This window comes from Canis lupus, chromosome 35, assembly GCF_048164855.1.
Source record: "Canis lupus baileyi chromosome 35, mCanLup2.hap1, whole genome shotgun sequence".
Taxonomy (NCBI): Eukaryota; Metazoa; Chordata; class Mammalia; order Carnivora; family Canidae; genus Canis; species Canis lupus.
The window spans coordinates 8,712,081-8,729,614 of record NC_132872.1 but is presented as its reverse complement, the minus strand read 5'-3'; the positions used below and the strand labels follow the sequence as shown (position 1 = coordinate 8,729,614).

Sequence of the window (17,534 nt, the reverse complement as noted above, 5' to 3'; positions counted from 1 at the left end):
CTGCTTTGCATGAAAAATATATGATTCTTGATTTAACTTGTTCTCAACGCTAAGCCCTATCCTGTAAACACTGAAGAAAAGTGAGAGGCCACTTGTGATGGTATTTTACACCACCTTTCGCCACCTTCAGGACAAATCATTTAAGCAGCTTTAGACAGCCACCAGAAGTGGAGAAAGGGATGGGAAGGTAGTGTGCAAAAAAGCAGAAAGAAGCAGAGCTCACACGGGGCAGACAGGAAAGGAGACAGGAAAAGGACACGAGCAGACCTAGAGGGCAAGTAAGGATGGGCAGAAATAAATACGTTCAAGAGCAGAGTCAGGAATACATCCTGTCACTCACCTAAAACTGTGAGACCGGTGACCCCAATGTTTCTGCCCCCTCTATCTGGAAGGTTGTTGACCAAACACTGGTAGGTGCCTGTATCTGAAAGCTGAGTGTTATTAATGAAGATAGAGACGTTGGTGGCTGGCATGGTGCCTGTAAATCCTACCCTACCATGGAACCGGGGGGCACCATCAAACATCTGTCCACCCTGATACAGAATGACCTGAAAAAGAAAGCAAAATAAATAAATAGGCCACTACATCCCCGTCTAGACACACAGTACATAACAATAACTATCTGGTAGATAGGAGACGGCACCAAACATCGGAAAACTTTACTTCTCCTCTTACAGTTGTCACCAAGTTCCTACCTCAGCACCAGTGCGTAGGTCTATTCTGGGATTCTAAATTCTTATATCCCCAAACTGGAATAACACTGTTTACTTCTAATCCATCACAATATAGAAAATGTCTTTAATGCAATCTTACTCTTAGCCCATACATATTTTTATTCAAATAATTTCAAAATAAAAAGTTTTAAAAAATTAGCACTGCCATTCTCATGCTTACTAGGTGACAAAATGATAGATCATAGTTATAGCCTGAATATAAACGAATGTCATAAGAGGGGGAAGAGTTGCGGGTCATGATTGCTCTTATGTCAATTTCTATTATCAAAGTCAACTATTTAGGAGAGAGGACGCAAAATGGTGTTACACAAAGCCTTGTGGGCTGAGAATGAGAAACTGGGTTCTGTTTCAGCTCTATCTGTAAATGTTTGGGGAATACAGTCAAGTCTTTCTTTGCCTCCTAAAATGATAAAGTTGAATAAAATGATCTCAAAGGCTCAGCCTAATTATAATAAATTCCTTGGTTTGAAGAAACAAAGCAAGCTTCTATTAAATATACATATTCAAATTCATATCAGAAATTTACTTATCAAATATTTTTAGGTGGTAATAGGCTTACTGAAGCAGAAAAGCTTTGTAACAGTAATAAATTATCTTTGGAAATAAAGGTATAATCATGATTACTATTCATTAATTTTCTGAGCATTATTTTCTGCAATGGATAATAAAAATTGTGGATCTTTTACCTGTAATTGGGTAGTAGCTTCTATTTTCATATATCCTAATTTATTTGACTCTCTGAGGCTGGCTAGTATGCCTGGCTGTGTTTATTTTAAAACACTTGTGAAATTAGTCAAATAAATCAAAGACTACTACTTAATGTTACTTCCTTAACATTATCACTGTCTCTAAAACATACTCTCATCCACGTATGCCACTGTTAGTCCCTTCCTGTCAAAGTATACTTTTGCATTTCCTGTCTTGATATTTCCTATCGGCAATGCCTTTTGATAAAATTCCATATTCCTATGTAATACTCTCAGAAGGATTCTCTTGACATCCGTTTGAAAAAAAAAAGAAATCTCTTAAAAATAGGATAATCTCTTCTGATAGTTGACTAATAACACAGGAATAGGATTTAAAACAGCACAGGCTCACTGAAAGTGCCACCTTATTCTAGAAATCAAATATGTACTTAGGATGCTTCCCTCCCCACCTCTTCTGAAAAGATGAACATTTGAGAGGTAGCATGGAAAGGAACAGAAGTACCTGCTCAGGCTGGTTAGCATTGGAGAGAGGAATGACCATCCAAATGACATTGAGGTTAATGAGGGCAGCGTTGGTAGTGAAGGTACAGGGCAGGACTGCCGTGTGGCCTCGGGCCACCTGGATACTTCCAGGGCTCTCGGAGACTTCCAGGGAAGCTGCGACACCTGCAGGGGAAAGAACAGGAAGGTAGTGTGCTCACCCCTTCCTGACAGACCAAACCCCTAGAGAAAAGGTTTGAATGTTGTATTATTAGGAATGTAAGCAGACTGGGCAGCCCAGGTGGCTCAGTGGTTTAGCGCCACCTTCAGCCCAGGGCATGATCCTGAAGGCCCCGGGATCGAGTTCCACATCGGGCCCCTGTGTGGAGCCTGCTTCTCCTTCTGCCTGTGTCTCTGCCTCTCTCTCTCTGTGTGTGTGTCTCATGAATAAATAAATAAAATCTTAAAAAAAAAAAAAAGGAATGTAAGCAGACTGATATGACAGTCTTAGTCTTACTGAACAACTACTGACCAATCGTTGACTCAAAATAATAAAAATTGTTCGTCTCTTTATCTCTTAGAAACCACAAATGATGGGACTGATGCCTGGATGGCTCAGTGGTTGAGGGTCTGCCTTCACCTCAGGGCCTGATCCTGGAGTCCTGGGATCGAGCCCCACATCAGGCTCCCCGCATGGAGCCTGCTTCTTTCTCTATGTTTCTCATGAATAAAAAATTAAATCTTAAAAAAAAAAAAAAAAAGAAAGAAACCACAAATGAAAAATATGAGCAGCTTCTTACTTTATTCTGTAAGAAAGTAAGTAGTTGGTAGTTGGTATTTGGCCAGATTCAAATACAACATAGGAGAAAGATGACTGATAGGGTTTGAGCAAAACTTGCAATGGTAGGCAGCCCGGGTGGCTCAGCAGTTTAGGGCTGCCTTCAGCCCAAGGTGTGACCCTGGAGACCCAGGATCGAGTTCCATCGGGTTCCCTGCCTGGAGCCTGGTTCTCACTCTGCCTGTGTCTCTGCCTCTCTCTCTCTCTCTCTCATGAATAAAATAAAATCTTAAAAAAAAACTTGCAATGGTGAGGAGGGATGAGAAATCGATTTTTTCAAGAGCATCATTACAATATCATTACAATATTTAATATCATTAAATACAAACATTTAAAATTAAATGTTTACATGTAAATCTAATAAAATACATGTAAGATCTATAAATTAAAAATTATAAAATGCTAATGGAATAAATCAAGTAAGATAAAAAATGGACAAATACACAACGTTCATGGATTGGAAGATTCCATTCTCTCTAAACTGATCTACAGAGCCATCCCAATCAAACTCCCAGTAGGCTTTTTGTAGCTATTGACAAACTAATTCTAAAACACAGAGAAAGGCAAAGAACTAGAATAGCCAAAATAATAGTGAAAAATAAGAACAAATTTGGAGAATTCACACTGATTTCAAAACTTGCTTCAGAGCTATCATAATCAAGATAGTGTGGTAGTAGCATAAGGATGGCTCAGGATTGAGAGTTCTGAAATAAGCCTTATATTTTTAGTAAAATGCTTTTCAACAAAGGTACAAGGCAATTAAATGGGAGAAAATAATCTTTTCAATAAATGGCATTGGAACAATTAGATACTAATATACAAACTAATTCAGATACTTACCTCACAGTATACACAAAAATCAACTCAAAATGTGTCACAGACCTAAATATAACAGCTAAAGCTATAAAACTTCTAGAAATACACAAAAGAGAAAATCATTGTGACTGTGGGTTAGTCAAAGAGGTCTCAGATATATCACCAGAACCACAAATCATACAAGACAACAGTTAAAAAGTTGGATTTCATTAAAATTTTTAAACCTTACATACTTCAAAAGATTAAATTGGGAAAATAAAAAGCCACGGTATAGGCCAGGAAAAAATATCTGTAATTCACACACCTGATAAAGGATTCACATATAGAATATATAGAGAACTATTACAATTCAACAATGAAAATACAACCCAATATTAAAATGGGTAGAATATGTGAATAAATATTTCAAAAAAACTAATATGCACATGGAAAGATGCTCAACATTATTATTCATTAGGAAACTGCATATTAAAACCACAATGAGATACCATTACACAGTCACTGGAATGGCTGTCATCAAAAAAACCAACTTTTTTTTTTTTTTTTTAAGATTTTATTCATTTATTCATGAGAGACACAGAGAGAGGCAGAGACACAGGCAGAGGGAGAAGCAGGCTCCCTGCAGGGAGCCTGACATGGGACTCCATCCTGGGACTCCAGGATAATGCCCTGAGCCAAAGACGGCGCTCAACCGCTGAGCCACCCAGGAATCCCCCAAAACCAGGTTTTTATAAGGATGTAGAGAAACTAGAATCCTCATTCATTGCTGGTGAGAATATAACATAACGACCCAGAAATTTCACCTCTAGGAATCTACCCAAGTACAGTGAAAACATATATATCATGAATGTTCATGATAGCATTACTGATATCACACCCCCAAAGAGAAATAATACAAATATCTATCACATCAACTGGTTAGTGAACAAACAAAATATGGTATAGCCATACAATGAAACATGACTCAGAAATAAAAAACCACAAGCTACTGATACAACACAGATGAGCTTCTCAAAACCATTCTGCTAAGCGGAAGAAGCCAGACGCAAAAGACTATATACCGTATGATTCTATTTATATGAAATGCCCAGAAAAGGCAAATCTATAAAGACAAGAAGCAAATCAGTGGTTGCATGAGGCTAAAGAGGAGGGATGACGGATTGATGCAAATAGGTTCCACGGAACTTTCTAGGGAGATGGAAAACTTCCAAAATTGGATGGTTAGATGGTTGTACAACTCTATAAATTTCCAAAAAAATAACTGAATTTTAAACGTGTGAATTTTGTGGAATGTAAATTATACCTCAATAACACTGTTAAAATTCAAAAAAGAAAATAGTGATTTATTGGAGCCAAATCCTGGGAAGTGAAAATCAACTGTTATCTCTTCTAAAAAGAATGCCTGTCCCCCTGGGACTACAGAACAGTATGGGACTAACAGGAGATTAAAATAGGCCAGGGAGATCCAACAGAGAAGCTATTCTAATCATGAAAATTACATTAAGCCCATGGCAGTATCTCAAATTGTTTTACTTTGAAGTGATATTATCTCAATTCTCCAAAAAAAAAAGTATCCCGGTAACATACCGTTATGATTACAATTAGTTAAAAAAAAAATCAATCTACATAACACCTTCCTTCTATAGAACCTCATGTTCTTCACATAGAGTCTGATGATTTCTCAGGAGTTAAATTTACAGGATAAAACGTTTCATAAAACCATAAAGCCATCTGTGATGGGATACAAAGCAGTTGATAACATCAGGAACAGTGTAGAAGGAACATATTAGGGAAAACTGAAAGAACCTCAAGTACTAAGTGAGGGTTTATTATGAAACAGGCGATGAAGCAGGGAAAGAGCTACCTTAAGGGCAGAAGAGGGTTATTTAGGGGGAGTCTCTTGGTCACAGTGTCTATAATAAATGCGGCTGGAGATGGCATTAGTGTAGTGGAGAAGCCAATAGTGTAGAAGCCAAACGGGCTACATTCTCCAGATAATACTCCAAGAAGTGAAGGGACTGTGTGCCCTTTTAACCATACAGGATAATGTGGACCTTCCACCCTCATTCACTGAGTTCAAGCTGAGCTCACACAATCTTTCACACACACAGACTTTAAAAAGAAAAAAAATGGCCAATATAGACTAAGAATGAGAGAGAAAGATGTTGATGGGGAAACCAACTAGAGTGGGTCAGGAGTAAGTAAAGGAAGAATAAATTCGTAGGACAGGGTGGGAGCTGAGGGGAGGGAGCAGGTCTGCTAGGGAGAGCAAGCCCTGGGGGGTGGGGGGTGGGGAAGCTATCAAGCACTGACTTCTCTACTTCATGTTTCCTAGAAGATGAACTCTGAAATCTCAGGTACTGAGATGGCTACAGGAGAAACATTCCAGATAAGAAAAGGGTGGGTTTAAAGGTGGAGAGCTCTAGAGTTTGCAATTTGGTACATTCATCTTCTTAGCTGTGTGGCCCCAAACAAGTCACTTCATCTCTGATTCAGTTGTTTCATCTGTAAAGTGGGGCTAAAAGTTCACATCACATCACATCACATCAGCAAAAGGGTCTGCTAAGGGCCGTATCGGATGCTGACAGCCAATGACCACCACGGCTTCTTCTGCTATTAACACATACTACATGCAACAGTGACCATATGCCAAGCCCCACAGTAAGCACTATTTATAAATATACGTGCCCATACGTCTGCGCACGTGCACACACACATTTAATCCACACTCCAATTCTTGCCTCCTGCTCATCCTTCCTATCAGCTCAAGTGTTATTTTTCACAAAATAACAGCCTTTTCACAGCCTTTCCTGACCCCTCAGCCCAGTCAGGGTCTCATAAAGCAATGTTCCTTTCATTCCAAGCACTCTCCAAACTTGACACCACCTTTTCCTTAGTTTTCATATTCATTTCATTTCATTATTTGACGTATCTTCACCAGTACACTCGAAGGTCCACTGAGAACTCCATCACTTTGAGCACATAATTAAGAACTCAATAAATACATGTTACTGAATTGATCTAATTCAATTCCTTCAGTCTTCACATGAAAGACTACATACGGTAAGGTCCAGGGAGACAGACTTGCCAAAGGTGTTAAGTTTAGGATCTGTGTCTTCCGTCTGCCAATACGGTATGTTTTCTACTATGTCAAACTCTCCCACAGATCATGTCTCAGAAAATAAATGATAATACTATCACATCTACTCAGATTAAAGTGAAGGGATACCTCCTTATCAATAAAGATAAGATAAAGATATACTTAGTTGTAAATATATACTTTACTTATATAAAGATATATTTACTTGTAAATATATCTCTTCTAGTCTGTCTTTTTTTTTTTTTTTTTTAAGATTGTATTTATCTGAAAGAGAGAGTGAAGAATGAGCAGGCCGAGGCGCAGAGAGAGAAGCAGATTCCCAGGTGAGCAGGGAGTCCGATGCGGGGCTCGATCCCAGGACTCCAAAATCATGACCTGAGCAAGGCAGATGCTTAACAAACTGAGCCACCTATGCACCCCTCTCAGCCTCTTTTAAATAGAAACTTTTAACATAAAAAGGTTATTATGTTCTTTAGCTACCAGAATTCTCTATGGAACAGAATTTTAAAAGAAAGAACCCAAGACCCTACAATGTCATCTGTTAAGATATCAGATGCCAGAGCAAGCTACCCTAAAGGATTCACACAAAGAAAATGGCTGAAAACTGGCCACCCAACTTTCAGGGCGACCCTGGGAATAAGTAGGTCAGGAGTGAACAACTGTAAAGAGACTTTGAAGAGGCTTCCTTGTTAGAGCTTGGTGAGCTCTAAGCCCCAGCCCTTTCCCACCCAACAGGGCCTCCAATCCTGGAATATGCCAGAGCCAAGGACATCTGAGAGTTCCCAATGGGTCAGATGTGAACAAACAAAATGCTGGTGCAGGGCCACCTTCCATTCTCACCTAGAGGGTTGTTGGATGAGACCTCACTAGAAGGAAGCTGGAGGTAGACCTCTGAATCCTAGAGGGTGGACCACTGGCATTCTGGAAACCACATATACTTCTGTCTCTTAATTGAGAGTTTTCTTGTTTTGCTTTATTTCTAAACTCAGAGTGATCAGAAAAGTTGTGTAACCTGCTTAAGTTTTCTTGTAAGAAAAGAAGAACTGCATCTTGAATGGATTTAAAGAGATCAGGAAGACGAAAGTTGCTTTGGGACTGTGTCTCAGAATTCCTATTGAACATACTGACTAAACTGAGTATGAATGAAAATTTCTTTGAAAGAGTAAAAAGGAGGGAAATGGATATTTTTCACATTTTAAATGATGAATTTTTTTCTGTCTTATTAAAGAGACAACTAAAAACCCTTTCCTTTAGGAGTGTGTTTCCATGTTTGAAATTCTAGGCAGGAATTTAAACTTTAATGCTAAATATTAGATTAAAAATTCATTTAAAATACCTTACAATTTGCAATATTTACATGAGAAATGCATAATTTAGAAGCTGGTTTGGCAGCATTTTGCAGGCTTGGATCTTTTCTTAGTATTTTTACCCAAGAAAAATTAAGTCAACTCATGAATTCTGAATGACGCTAAGCAATTAAATAAGAAAGACATAAAGCACATGGCCCTGTTTCCTCTGAGGAGCTGAAATCATAAATAACAGTTGTCTATACTCTTTCTTTCCCAAGATTTAAAGCTGAAAGAAATTCATACTTTTCTCAGACCAAGAATTACCCCTTAGAGGAAAAGAAACTGGGAGCAGAGAACCCTTCAAAGTCTTAAGAGGGATCATCCACAATACACAGTAGCCAAGAGAACTGACAAAGGACATTTTGCCGTGATCTGCAGACTCAGAGAACATGAAACATCCTCTACAAATCCATCAGAGCAGAACACCTGGAGCTCAGGAGGAGGACTGGAGCAAGCAATCCAACTGAGATTTCAAAACAGAGTTTCACTGATGTCTATGGAGCATGTACTCATGTTTCAGGACCAGCCCAAACCCCAGAGTACTCCCCTCTGGGAATACAGCCAGCAAAGTATCAAAGGATCTGATGGTATTTTGGGAGGACTATGTTGCCCTGCTACCCAAGATACTAATACCAGCAGTCACAAAATGCTAATTGGCTTATGTGATTTCCTTTACGATTTCGTGCTATTTCTTACATATAAAAAAATGTAATATAAAATTCATTTAATCTATGTAAATTGAGTTCTGTAGTTCCATGAGACTGAAATAAATTTCAAAAAATAAAAATTCTACACTCCTTATTTTCTCAAGGAAACTATGGAGTATCTATTGATCTTTAATATCGTAGTGATTTTTAAGACAAATCACTTTTCATACTGTAACCAAACTCTAATTAGATGAAATAATCTACAATTATAATTGTTATTATATGATTTTTTTTAAACTGCCATCTGAACTGAAAAATGTGTTAGTTGATATTACATTATATTTTGGCCACTAACACAGTACTAAACTAAATGAGTAAATTTGATTAATGTAAATTTGGTTAATCTGATCAATGTAGATCGTTTTATTATGCACTGGTCATCTACATTAATCAATTTGTAGGATCACTGCTAAATCTCTATCATTTGATGCCATATTAAACAATATACTCTATTGTTGGTATACAAAAGCAAGCTACTGTAAAATTATGTATCCTTATATATTTCTGATTGAGGCACTGAATACTCCTACATAGCCTATGACTCATAGTATCACAGTCTTATATTTCCATTGTTTTATGGTTCCCCTTCACATATTAAAACAGTGCCTTCTCATTAACTTCTCCTTTTCAACCACAAACATTCCTTGGGGACCATACCAAGAGCAAACAGCATGCCAGGAGACCTAGATATTGAAATTATTTCCTCAGAGCAGACTCAAGAGATGAGACAGAGGGAGCCCAAAGCCCTGTACCAAACCAATGCTCACAGTCTACATGATCACTCCCCTTGTCACTTTACAAATAATCAAAAAGATATATATATATATCTATTTGGTCCCCATGCCATGTCATATCCATTATGTGATTGATTTACTCAACAATAGCTCCTAACACTTGATGTGAACTTGATCAGAATCCTCTACAGCAAGTCTCCCATTATTACTGACCTTTCTTGATTTTGTATCTGGCTTTGGGAATAGGTATTTAAGAATTCTCTTACAGGGATGACCACAACCTTCTCATTTACATACATATTTTGTTTGGCCTACATTCTATGACCCACTCAAAGTTTTTAAATACTTCGAATTACTTACAATTAAATAGCACAAAACTCTAATAGATTACCAACTTATCTTAAAAAACTGTGAAGATAGTAACATTGGGCCTGCATTTCACATGATAATTAGTGCTGCTACGGTTAGACAAAACATGAGCTCTCCATACTCCCAGATTCCCCACGATTCCCAACCCCCGTTAACTCTATAATATGGTCCACTTTACTCAGTCAGGATACCCTCCTGACTCCAGAGAGCATCTGTATTTGCAAACTCATCTGTAAAACTAAGTGAATAATGTGACTATAATTAAGTGTTTAAAGCAGCAAGACACAAAAGCAGAAACAGGTTTTGCAATGTTATGACGAGACATGATACTATGACGGCTACCTTGGCCACAATTTCCTTCAGGGAAAGCAGAATGAGACAATTCCTTATATGTGGGTTACAACAGTTTGTGACACAGGATCTCATTCACATCCTGGTTACAAGTGATTGTACCAGGAATGGGCAATCAGCCAAAACAGTCACCTATAGACTGGACAGTTGTTTGTGAGGTAACTGTCATAAGATCCTTGTCAAAAGATACTACCAAATCAATGGTGCCTGGCAAATCCAACACAACCTTCCTTCTTGGTGGGGAGTTTGAAAAAGCAGCATGTGAAGAGAGAACTAGGTCACTAAAGTAGAAATAAAGAAGGACATTAAGTAATGATAAAGGGGTCAATTCATCGAGGACATAATAGTCCTGTGTATGTGCTTCAGAGTACATGAAGCAAAAACTGATAGAACTGAAAAGAGAAAAAAGATACCAATCATAGTTGGAGACTGGAACACTCTTCTGTCATTAACAATGACATAGAACAAATTCGTAGTATAGATAGAAGTCATTAAAAAGGAAAAAAAAATCAGTAAAATACAGAAGACCTAAACAATACTACCAATAAATAATTTAACATAACTGAGATTTTTTTTTCAAATTTTTTTTTTAATTTTTATTTATTTATGATAGTCACAGAGAGAGAGAGAGAGAGAGAGGCAGAGACACAGGCAGAGGGAGAAGCAGGCTCCATGCACCGGGAGCCTGACGTGGGATTCGATCCCGGGTCTCCAGGATCGCGCCCTGGGCCAAAGGCAGGCGCCAAACCGCTGCGCCACCCAGGGATCCCTTTTTTTTTCAAATTTATTTATGATAGTCACAGAGAGAGAGAGAGAGAGAGAGAGGCAGAGACATAGGCAGAGGGAGAAGCAGGCTTCATGCATTGGGAGCCCGACGTGGGACTCGATCCCGGGTCTCCAGGATCGCGCCCTGGGCCAAAGGCAGGCGCCAAACCGCTGCGCCACCCAGGGATCCCCATAACTGAGATTTTTAAGACACTCTACTCAACATCATGGAATACACATTATTTTCCAAAACACAAGAAACATTCACCAATATAGACCATATTCTGAGTTGCAACATAAACTTTAATAAATTTAAAATAATTAAAATCATAAAAAGAATGTGAATTAAATTAGAATTCAGTAATAAAAAGAAACTCAGAAAATCATCAAATATTCACAAAAATTCACTCCTAAATATTTCACTTTAAGGTGAAATTACGAGGAAAATCAGAAAATATTTTGGATTACGTGAAAATGAACAAACATATCAAAATTTGAGAAGAAAGCACTACTTAGAGAAAAAGTAATAGCATCTAAATGCTCATATAAAACGAAGATTTATAATCAACAACCTAAGCTTCCACCTTAAGAAACTAAAACCAATCAAATCAAAAGTAAGTCAAAAGAAGAAGGAGTAGAATTCTACAAAAATGATAAGAAACGTAGGGGCACCTGGGAGGCTCAGTGGTTGAGCATCTGCCTTCAGCTCAGGTTGTGACCCCAGGGTCCTGGGATCAAGTCCTGCATTGGGCTCCCCACAGGGAGCCTGCTTCTCCCTCTGCCTGTGTCTCTGCCTCTCTCTGTATCTCTTATGAATGAATGAATGAATGAATGGACAGATGGATGGATGGATAAATATAAATAAATAAATAAATAAATAAATAAATAAATAAATAAATAAATAGATAGATAGATAGAATCTTTTTTAAAAATGGTAAGAAATTTTAAAAAATCAGTGAACTCAAAAGCTGGTTCTCTGAGAAAGTCAATAAAATTGATAAATCTCTAACCAAAATGCTCAAGAATGAAAGAGAGAAGTACAAATATTAAAGAATGGGCATAATTACAGATACTAAAGACAGTGAAAGAATAATAAAGGGATGTTATAAATAACTTTATGCTAACATATTTGGTAACACAGATGAAATGAGCAAATGGCCTGAAAGATACAAAATATCAAAGCTCACTTTAACAGATATAGATGGCCTGAAGAGCCCTTTGACCAGTAAAGAAAATTAATTTCATTTGCAGTTCCAAATCCTCCCACCAAGATAATAACCAGGCCCAAGTAGCTTCATTGGTGAACTCTGCCAAACATTTAATGAAAAAATAATGCCAATTCTATATATAAATTCTTCCAGATTTAAAAAAAAACCCTTCAATTTATGAGGCTAGCTAATAATATTACCCTGATACCAAAATCCAACAAAGATAATATATGCAAATAAAATTACAGACTAACATCTCTAAACATAGACATAAAAGTCCCTAAAAATATTAGCAAACTCAATCCAGCAATATACAGAAGGAAGAACTAATCATGACAAAAGTGATGTTTATCCCAAGAATGCAAGGTTCACTCAATGTTTGAAATCAATACAACTTACATGTCAACATACTAAAAAAGAAAACTATATACATAATTTCTTTCAATAGGCACTGAAAAATTGACAAAAATAAGTAATGTATTCATTATAAAATATTCATTTTAAAAGCTCTCTTCAAACAAGGAAGAGAAGAAACTTCTATAAACTGGTAACAAGCATCTCTGAAACAAAACAAATACCATATTAATGATAAAAAGACAACTTTTACTACATGGCTAAGCTGCTTTTCTTCCTACAATCAGAAACAAGGTAAGGATGTTCTCACCAGGTCTATTCAACAATGAAGATCCCGGCCATTGCAGTAAGGCAAGAAATAAGGGGGAAAAGGCATATAGATTGAAAAGAAAAAAAAGTAAAACTATATTTATCTGTAGATAACATAATCATCTACATTAAAAATTGTAATAAATCTACAAAAAGGCAACTAACTAATAAATTAGTTTAGCAAGGTAACAAAAGTCACAGTTAATACACAAGTACCAACTATATTTTTATATAGTAGCAAAGAGATTTTGAAAATTAAAAAATTTAAATAATACCACTTATAATAGCATCAAAAAGACAAGACACTTAAGGATAACTTTAATGAAATATCTGTAAGATCTATATAATGAAAATTACAAAACTTTCGTGAGAAGAATTAAAGAGATAAACCACAGCCATTAATCCAAAGACTTAACAGTGTTAAGATATCAAGTCTCCTCAAAGTCATCTGATTTATACATTGTAATCAAAATCCCAGTGAGCTACTTTGTAGAAATAGTCAAAATGCATTCTGTAAAATATATGTGTAAAAGCAAGGATTAAAATAGCAAAATTCTGAGGGGCACTTGAGTGGCTCAGTTGATTAAGTGTCTGACTCTTGATTTCAGCTCAGGTCATGAGGCTGAGTCCCACATCAGGCTCCATGCTCAGCAGGAAGTCTTCTGCCCTCTGTCCCTCCCCTATTTGCACACTCTCTCTCCCTCTCAAATACATAAATATTTTTTTTAAAAAAATAGCAAAATTTTGAAAAGGAAAAAAAGAGTTTGAGGATTTGCCATACTTGATTTTAAAATATCTTATAAAGCTAAGGTGGTCAAGATAGTGTGAGATCATAAGGACAAACTAAAAGAGAGTCCCGAAATAGATCTACATATATATGGCCAATTTATTTCCAACAAAGATATCAAGCCTGTTCAGTGGGAAAGGATATTCTTTACAAAATACAGTGCTAGAATATTGGACCTCAAAATACACAGTAAATTTACCTTTACCTTATACCTTTATATAAAAGTTACCTGAAATGGATCAAACAGTGAAGTATAGGAGTAAAAAAATCATAAAATTTCTAGAAGGAAACACAGGAGAACGTCTCTATGACTCTGAATTAGGAAAATACTTCTTAGGATACAAAATGCATGAGTTATTTTTTAAAATAATAAATTAGACTTTCAAAATTAATCTGTTTTTAAAAGATACTATTAAGAAAATAAACATACTAGCCATATTTTGTAGAAATAACTTTCAAAACACAGCAAAGGCTTGTATTTATAATACAGAAACAGCTCCTACAGATTAATAAGAACCTATTTTTTTGAGGGGGGAAGGGGCAAAAAGGAGGGAGTGAAAGAGGGTGTGCACACTTGTGAACAAGGAGGCGCAGAGGGAGAGAGAGAACCCCAAGCAAACTCCACACCCAGCAGAGAGCACAATGTGGGGCTCAGTCTCATGACCCTGAGATCATGACCTGAGGGAGAATCAAAGAGTTGGATGTTTAACTGAGTCACCCAGGAGCCCAAGGAACCCAATTTTTTTAAAGGCACATAGAAAACATACAAATGGATAACAAGAACATGAAAAGATGTTCAACTTTACTAGTCAACAGAGAAATTAAAACCACATTGAGACATCACTACAATGAGTTAAATTAAACTGACAATACCACGAGTGGACAAGAATGCAGAATAACTCAAACTTTTATAGCTTTCTAGAGGGACTGCAAAGTGGTAGAGATATTTGGGGATATTGTCACGGCTTCTTTTTTTTTTAAGATTTTTTTTTAAATTTATTTATGAGAGACACAGAGAGAGAGAGAGGCAGAGATACAGGCAGAGGGAGAAGCAGACTCCATGCCGGGAGGGAGCCTGACGTGGGACTTGATCCCGAGTCTCCAGGATCACACCCCAGGTTGCAGGCTGCACCAAACCACTGCGCCACCAGGGCTGCCCATTGTCACAGTTTCTAACAAAGTTAAATAAGCACTTGACCAAACTATCTAACAACTGCAATCCTAGGTATTCATCAAGAGATGTAAAAACAAAACAAAACAAAAAAAAAGCCTATATCCAAATTTTCATAGAATCTTTATTCATAATAGCCAGAAAACTGGAAACTCAAATGTCCATCAACTTACAGATGGATCAAACAATCATGGGAAATTACTCATCAACAAAAAGGAACAAACTATTGACACATGCAACATAGATAAATATCCAAGGCATTATGTTATGTGAAAGAACCCAGAAACAAAACACTATATACAATATGCATCCATTTTTTAAAAATTCTGTATTATGGAAAAGATAAGATTGCAGCAGTAGGAAACACATCAGTGGTTGCCAGGGGCTAGGGCTGAGGTGGAGAGGAGAGCGGGCTCGGAGAATGACTACATGTGGCATGAATGAAGTCTTTGGGGGTGATAGAAATATTCTACATCACAACTGTACTGGTCATTAGAAGGCTGTAAACACTGTCCTAAACTCAACAAACTATACTACTGGGGTGTGTGTGGGGTTGTTGTATATAAATTGTACCTCAATCTGATTCTTTTTAGTTAAAAAAAAAAAAAAAAGATGTTGGGAAGCTCTCAGAATCACTGAGATGGCTAAGCAAACGAGCTCAAGGATAAACTTCTAGAAAATATCTGAGACTATAGTGCAGAACAGGCTTGATGAGAGAATTGCTGCAGCTGTCTCTGTCACCAAACCAAACCCTAAATGGCAGGACCTTTCAGCAATGACTAATGAGGCCAGCGCTCTTTCTGGCACTCAGCCCTGCAACACCATCACCCCACAGCTATACTCCTCTGTGGCTCCCCATGCTCAGCACAGAGGCCCTTCCTCACACCCTTCGCTTCCAAATCATGGCACCTACGTGCATCTGACTGGAGAGCCCGAGTCCGAGCTAACAAATAGGATGGAAATTTGAGTTCACACTTCTAATGTGGAAAGTGGACTCATAACATAGGAATTTCTCCAAGGATAGAAATACTATGCAAAATATGATGGCCCAACGTTAACAGGACAAGCAGTTAAGTGCAAACATTAAAAGCTGTTTCTTCCCATCTTCCCCCCTTCCCCTTCTCTGCCTATCTTCTTCCAGCCCTCTCTCATTCCCTCCCTCACAGGCTCCTACTAGGTGGAAAGCTGAAAGGAGTGAAGACAATAGGCTTCCTGTCTCCAGTGAAAGCCTGCTCTGGCTTGGGGAGGAAACTCTGTCACAGGAGAGGAGCAGAGACGGCTCCTGGAAAGGGCATGAGAGCTGGCCAAGTTCCTGGAGAGGAGGGCCAAGGGAAACAGCAGGGCTTCAGAGAGGACGGCTGCCCTGGGCACTGGAGCTTTGTCATTCCAGGACTCCTGCTCTGTGAGGCACAGAAGCCGCAGAGCAAGACTTCAAAGGCTCCCCTGGAGGTTCCCATGTGGGAAGTAGTAGTTACTCCATGGAAGACCAGAGGGGTCCCCCTGTGTTTTGGTTCTGGAACAGACCTTACTGTGTGGTGGGGGGAGCCCCCCAAAATAATGGATATTAAATTTCCTGCCACAAAGGTAAGTGGAGAGTCTCAGATTTGTATTCAACTGGATTTAAAGAAAATAGATGAATGGACAAAACTTGTAAACCTTGGTGGCTCCTAGGAATGATAAGTATAATTTTAAAATATATCTAATGTCCCAAGGGTTATATGAAGATTAAAAAAAAAAATCTCTCTACTTTCCAATTTCAGAAATCCCTGTTCAAAGAAAGGGAAGGGCACTGGGAGAGAAAACGGGACATTCCCTATGCTATTTTCAGCGTCTCAGGATTGCCTTTTATTACAGGGGGTAACCCTCTGGCCCAAATCTCAAATTGCCAGTGACTAACCCTTCTCAGAAGAGGGAAAATCAAAATTCTGTGCTGTTTAGTGTTCTAAAGACTTCTGAATACCTATGTTTTTAACCTGGACAATGACTAGGGTAGGAAAAATGTATGTTTCTTCAGTTTTGCTTCCTTTCTAAAGAAATTACACAGTACTTTAGTTTATATTTTGGTAGGCCTTTCTGACATCATGACACTATAGCTGAATGCCAGTATCAGTCTGGTTAGCAGATTGAAAATTTATATTGGGAAATACTAACTAGAGTTTCCAGATGGCAAAAGGCCAAGTAAATGGCCTCTACTGTTAAATACAGCCATCTACTCTCAACTTCACCACCTGGTTGAACACAGCCCCACTCGGCTGTTATGAGCAAGCGCCAGTTGTTTAATGAAGCATTCATGTGATAAAAGAGGCTAAATCAACAAGTAGAGTTATTTATGAATAAATAAAGCCATCTGAAACCATCAGGAAGGATGTTATATTCCAAAACCAATTACATTCTTTTTTTTTTTTTAAGTCTCTACTGAAATATTTTATTCTTTTTCACCAATAACACAGCCTCCTTCCAAAACTAAACACTGTTTTTTTAAGATTTTCTTGATCTTGTGAATTTGTCAGTACTAGTTTAACTTTGAACTAGTTTAAAGCATTCTTGGGTGTATATTCTTCAGTGTTCACAACATGAAAAATAAAAGATTTGAAAAATAGAAATAGGATCAACAAAATCCAAGGAAAACCTCCTGAATGGAAGAAAATGTGTGTAAATCATGTATCTGATAAGGGGCTAACATCCAAAATACATAATGAACTCATGCCACTCAAAAGCAAAAACAAACAATTCAATTTAAAAATTGGGCAGAGGA

General features: G+C 37.7%; 1 protein-coding gene across 10 annotated transcripts in view; it reads right to left on the bottom strand.

The window, feature by feature from the left end:
- Nucleotides 1-17,534, bottom strand: part of IGSF11 (immunoglobulin superfamily member 11) — a 199,470-nt gene that overhangs the window by 22,758 nt on the left and 159,178 nt on the right. For all 10 annotated transcript variants that reach the window (XM_072812100.1, XM_072812096.1, XM_072812098.1 and 7 more), the window contains 2 exons: nt 1,944-2,107; nt 341-548 (listed from right to left, as the gene is read on the bottom strand). In XM_072812100.1, coding sequence (XP_072668201.1) covers nt 341-548; nt 1,944-2,107 — 372 coding nt within the window. The remainder of the gene's footprint in view (nt 1-340; nt 549-1,943; nt 2,108-17,534) is intronic.